Here is a 6,358-nt window from a genome sequence, read left to right on the forward strand (position 1 = left end):
CAAAAGTCAAGTACCTATTTTGAGGTATAATCATCCTAATCTTCTAGGTGGGGCCGTTACAAATATCACAACAAATTTCTTTCTTGTTTTGAGCTGTGAGAACAAAAAAAAAGTTTGAATAACTTGGATTTGTTGTAACTACATATATAAACCCTTCTAGAAGTTATATTGATTACTAACATTCTAAGACTTTTCTTCAAATTTAAATGAATAAATATATTTTTTTAATTCATACCCAATTTATTTTTTATTTATTTGACAGTGATGACACTATATAAAATATTAGCACGATTTAGCATACAACAAAGAAAACAGAAAATTCTACAAATACTTACAAAATGTATGTATCAAAGTAAAACGAATTTTACATTATTGTGAAAAGTGGAGAAATACAATCAATGCACACAAGAAGATAGTGCTTGATAGATGATAATTCCCTTCGGTTATGATTTCACGCATTCACGTATTTGGTAGAATGTGGACCAGTCGATCAAGAACAAACGATATGTTTTCTTTAAACCGTCCGATCACAATAAACGGCCACACATGCTCATAATGCGTGAGTGCGTGAAATCTTAACTGTAGGGAATTCAATTTCGTGTTGGATGGAGTCAATAAATGCTACAGGCTATATAGTACATATAAGCAGTCACATGAAATTTACAACTAATGACAACGACTCAAAACCATCCAGCAAGTTGCCACTAGGCCATCTTCATTACCACAATTCTCTTTATAGTTTCTCCATTGAAGAGTTTCAGCCATGTTCAATATGATGAAACCATGGTTCTGGCTTTCTCTTCTTAGCCTATTCTTGTCTTTACACTTATGTCCTTCTCTTGCAGCTTTGACAACAATCTCAACAGACCAATCTCTCTCTGGTGACCAAACTCTTATCTCTAAAGGAGGAATCTTTGAATTGGGTTTCTTCAAACCAGGTAATACTTCCTCTAATTACTACATAGGAATATGGTACAAAAAGATCAGCCAACAAACAATTGTTTGGGTTGCCAACAGAGACAATCCTGTCTCTGACAAAAACACTGCCACCTTAAAAATCTCAGATGGTAATTTAGTTCTATTAGACCAATCTTCAAAACAAGTTTGGTCAACAAACATGAGTTTTCCTAAGTCAGATTCTGTTTCAGCTATTCTCTTAGATAGTGGAAATCTTGTTTTGAGAAATAGGCCTAATGATGATGCATCAGATCCTCTATGGCAGAGTTTTGATCATCCTGCAGATACATGGCTTCCTGGTGGAAAAATTAGGCTAGACAATAAAACAAAGAAGCCTCAGTATTTGACTTCATGGAAGAATAAGGAAGATCCTGCAACGGGTCTTTTCTCGTTGGAACTAGACCCGAAAGGAACGAGTTCGTATTTGATTCTTTGGAATAAGTCTGAACAGTATTGGACTAGTGGAGCTTGGAATGGACATATTTTTAGTTTGGTTCCTGAGATGAGGTTGAATTATATCTACAATTTTTCGTTTGTGTCGAACGAGAATGAGAGTTATTTCACTTACTCCGTGTATAACCCTTCCTATATATCGCGGTTTGTGATGGATATCTCCGGGCAGATTAAGCAACTGTCATGGTTGGAAAATATCAAAGAGTGGAACCTATTTTGGTCGCAGCCAAGAGCACAGTGTGAGGTTTATGCTTTCTGCGGTGCGTTTGGAAGCTGTACTGAGAACTCGAAGCCTTATTGTAATTGTTTGAGTGGTTTTGAGCCGAAGTCACAGTCTGATTGGGATCTGGAGGATCACTCAGGTGGGTGTATAAGAAAAACAAGGTTGCAATGTGAGAGTTCAGATAATTCGAAAGGCGTAAAGGACAGGTTCCGTCCAATCCCAAACATGGCATTGCCTAAACATGCACAATCTGTAAGATCAGGGAATGCAGAAGAATGTGAATCAATATGCTTGAACAACTGTTCTTGTTCTGCTTATTCGTATGACAGTAATGGATGTTCAGTTTGGTTTAAAGACCTACTGAGTCTGCAACAACTTTCTACAGATGACAGCAGTGGAAAAACTTTGTTTCTAAAACTTGCAGCATCAGAATTTAAGGATGATAAAAAAGGTAATGGTGTGATTATCGGTATTGCATTAGGTGCGATAGTTGGCGTTGGGATTCTCTTGGCCCTTCTTCTGTTCGTCGTGTTTAGGCGAAGAAAGCGAACTGTTGGAACGGGTAAGCCCGTGGAGGGTTCGTTGGTGGCCTTTGGTTACAGAGATATGCAAAATGCGACTAAGAATTTCTATGAGAAATTGGGAGGAGGCGGATTCGGTTCTGTATTCAAAGGAACATTGGCTGATTCAAGTTTAGTGGCAGTGAAGAAGTTGGAAAGTGTTAGCCAAGGAGAGAAACAGTTCAGAACAGAAGTGAGTACAATAGGAACTGTGCAACATGTTAACCTTGTTCGGCTTCGTGGATTCTGCTCAGAAGGTACTAAACGGATGTTGGTTTATGATTACATGCCAAATGGTTCCTTGGATTTCCATTTATTCATGAAGAAGGATACCTCAGTGCTTTTGAACTGGAAACTGAGATACCAAATAGCTCTTGGAATTGCCAGGGGATTGACTTACCTCCACGAGAAGTGCCGAGACTGTATCATACATTGTGATGTAAAGCCGGAAAACATTCTCTTAGACACAGATTTTTGTCCAAAAGTTGCGGACTTTGGCCTAGCTAAGCTAGTTGGGCGAGATTTCAGCAGGGTCCTAACAACCATGAGAGGAACAAGAGGCTATCTTGCACCAGAGTGGATTTCTGGGGTGGCCATTACAGCCAAAGCCGATGTTTACAGCTACGGAATGATGCTTTTCGAGGTTGTATCAGGTAGGAGGAACTCTGATCCATCGGAAGACGGTCAATTTACTTTCTTTCCTACCTTAGCTGCAAAAGTAGTTATTGAAGGCGGCAGTGTGATCACCCTATTGGATCACAGGTTAGAGGGAAATGGGGACATTGAAGAAGTTGCGCGAATAATAAAAGTCGCTTCTTGGTGTGTCCAAGATAATGAAAATGAAAGGCCAACAATGGGTCAGGTAGTTCAAATTCTTGAAGGGATTTTGGAAGTGAACTTGCCTCCGATTCCAAGATCCCTTCAAATGTTGGTTGATAATCACGAGAACATGGTTTTCTTCACCGATTCTAGCTCAACTCAAAGTTCACAGGTTAAGAGTAACATCTCGACAAGCTCTCAGGTCAAAAGCAATATATCATCGGCCAGCTCTAATTTATCAGCCGAAAATTAGGGGATCACATAAGTTATCTCTATTTTTGTTATTACTGATATACAAATAAAATGTGATCTTTTTGATGTAAACAAATGTAATTGTAAAATATGGTTTGAATAATGAGATTCTCTTTTTAAGTTAGTGTGTTATAGCATATAGTATGTATAGTTGATCATCAAAATGCCCTTTTTTCATTGCATTTCACATCGGTCAATTCAGTTATTTGACACCTTGAAAACACATGAAATATTCAACAAAGATCCAAAAAATGATAGAGAAAGAGATGGAACCTGGTGGATGAATGTTACACATGGTGAAATATTCAGAGGCTGGGTTGTATATCGCTAAAGTTTCAAAACTCTTCTTAATTTTTAAATTTGGCTACACATTTACTGCATATCAAAGATTAAAGATATTCTTAGCCTGAGCCTGAGGCAATTGGCCAGGGGAGCTAACAGATGGCTCAATAAATCACAACATAAGTTTTGCTATGAAAAATAGGGCAATGCAATTCTCTGAATGATCATCCACTGATTGGTTTAGCAAATTATCTACTTTGTCGCAAATTATCTAGTGCATCTAAGTTCAGATTGTCAGTTTAATTTGGGACAATATTTCAATCTACCCCGTAATACTCTTAGGCACCTGACGCAATTCCATTTATGTCTCCTGTCTCCGGAGATACACATCAGAAAGCACAATTTTTTTTTGTCAAAATTTGGGTTTTTCCGGAGCTACATCTACGGAAGTAGTTTAAACTAGTAAACGGTGGAAAAAACTTCAAAATAATTCAGTTAAGAGAAGGTTCCGTAGATGCACCTACGGAACAAATCAACATTAAATTAAAAAAAATGCTTCTGGAAATACACCTCCGAAAGCCGAGGATATTTTTGGAAACGCGCATGGTACGTGAGAAGCCAAGGGTGGGATGAAAGATTGTTTAATTTACTATGATTTTTTTTTATAACCTTTGATAATCTAGCCTGACTGCTATATATTGTTTTGGGCCATTCATATGGTCCAAGCATAAAGGTCCAATTACAAGTATCACGAGGAAAGGTGTGTGACCTTGCTCATGCACTGAACATGTAATTCCGATCTTCGCTAATTTTTTGCAGGTAGATCTAGGTAGATCTTATCGGATAGTGACACGTGCCAAAATCAAATATTCTATTCATTCTCACCCTTAAACTACTTCTCATTTATTTATTGACTTGATCGTTGGAATATTAATCTTACATGTCTGACCCACTCCAGTGGAAAAAACACACTCCACCACACTTGAACTCCATTTCACTCTGTAATCAACTATTTCACTCAAAATTATTCTAATTTTTATACTTAACTACATATTATATGAAAGTTTAAAGATTCTTAGCATGAGGCAATTCATAATGTCTCAATAAACAACAACATAATTTTGGTAGAAAAAAATTGGCAATGCAATTCTCTAAAAATGTGTTTAGATAAAACATTTTAAAGAGAGAATTTAATGTTTGGATGAAGCATTTTAAATTTTAAATTAAGAGAGTGATTTGTCTTTAAAAATTATAAATTGTATGATTAATTTATGCTGAATGTTGTTATTTAATTTAGGGTTAATACTACTTTACCCCTGCCATATAAGCGAGATTCGGTTTACCCCCCTCTAAAAAAAAAACTTATTGGACAAACCTTGTAAAATAAAGATTCCATCAATATTGACCCTGATCAGTTTTTTTGGCCAAGATTCTTAGAATCTTGCCTACGTGGCATTTTTGGTAGTGCTGACTGTACAACACATAAGCAATGTGGCACAGTCAGCACTGCCACGTGGAATTTATTTTTTTTTAATTTATTTTTAAAATTAATATTATTTTTTTAAAAAAAAAATTAATTTTTTTTTAAAATTAATATTTTTTTTAAAAAAAAATTAATATTTTTTTTAAAAAAAATTTAATATTTTTTTACGTTTTTAAAAAATATTTGACAGTACCTGCGGATTTACGTACGGATTTAAAAATACCTGCGGATTCACCAACGGATTTGACAATACCTGCGGATTTACCTACGAATTTGACAATACCTGGGGATTTACCTGCGAATTTAGCTGCGGATTTACCTGCGAATTTACCTGCGAAATTGACAATACCTGCGAATTTACCTACGAATTTGACAATACCTGCGGATTTACCTACGGATTTAAAAATACCTGCGGATTTACCTACGGATTTGACAATACCTGCGGATTTAACTACGAATTTAAAATTACCTGCGGATTTACCTTTAAAAATACATGCGGATTTACCTGCGAATTTGACAATACCTGTGGATTTACCTACGGATTTGAAAATACCTGCGAATTTATATATAATAAAAATAAATTTTAAAAATAATAAAAAAAACAGTAAAACAATTTTGGAAAAAAAATTAATAAAAACGTAAATTTTTTTTAATTTTTCCAATTTTTTATAATTCTTTTTCAATTTTTTTATAATTTATATATAATAAAAACGTAAAAAAAATATTAATTTTTTTTAAAAAAAAAATTAAAAAAATCAACAAAATTAATAAAAAAAATTTAAAAAAATATTAAATTTTTATTAAAAAAAAAAATTAATACAAAAATTTTTCAAAAAAAAAATTAAAAAAAAATAAATTCCACGTGGCAGTGCTGACTGTGCCACATAAGCAATGTGCTGTACAGTCAGCACTACCAAAAATGCCACGTAGGCAAGATTCTAAGAATCTTGGCCAAAAAAACTGATCAGGGTCAAATTTGATGGAATCTTTATTTTGCAAGGTTTGTCCAGTAAGTTTTTTTTTTAGAGGGGGTAAACCGAATCTCGCTTATATGGCAGGGGGGTAAAGTAGTATTAACCCTTTAATTTAACTATTGATTTTTGATGTATAAAAATATGAAATACAAATTTTGAAAACATGTAAATACGTTTTTTATAAAAAAATTATGGTTTTTAAGGGGGCAGAGAATGTTCAATTAGGAAACAAATTCTCTACAACATTTTTGGTGCTGCCATCTCTCATGTGTCATATCTGGACGTTATATTTAAAACTAATGGTTTAATTATCTTTCACTTTTTTGTCTCCCCTCTCTATAGATTAATTTAATGG

At 34.6% G+C, this 6,358-nt stretch overlaps 1 protein-coding gene across 1 annotated transcript; it reads left to right on the forward strand.

Moving 5' to 3' along the window:
- The first annotated feature begins 449 nt into the window (after nucleotides 1-449).
- Nucleotides 450-3,384, forward strand: LOC131653724 (G-type lectin S-receptor-like serine/threonine-protein kinase At2g19130). The gene has a single exon (XM_058923996.1). The coding sequence runs from the start codon at nucleotides 764-766 to the stop codon at nucleotides 3,263-3,265; it is 2,502 nt and encodes an 833-aa protein (XP_058779979.1). The 5' UTR covers nucleotides 450-763; the 3' UTR covers nucleotides 3,266-3,384.
- The last annotated feature ends 2,974 nt before the right edge of the window (nucleotides 3,385-6,358 follow it).

Source organism: Vicia villosa, linkage group LG2 (assembly GCF_029867415.1).
Source record: "Vicia villosa cultivar HV-30 ecotype Madison, WI linkage group LG2, Vvil1.0, whole genome shotgun sequence".
Classification (NCBI taxonomy): Eukaryota; Viridiplantae; Streptophyta; class Magnoliopsida; order Fabales; family Fabaceae; genus Vicia; species Vicia villosa.

Coding starts and splice junctions, on each gene's coding strand:
- LOC131653724 (XM_058923996.1), top strand. CDS start 764: ATGTTCAATATGATGAAACCATGGTTCTGGCTTTCTCTTCTTAGCCTA.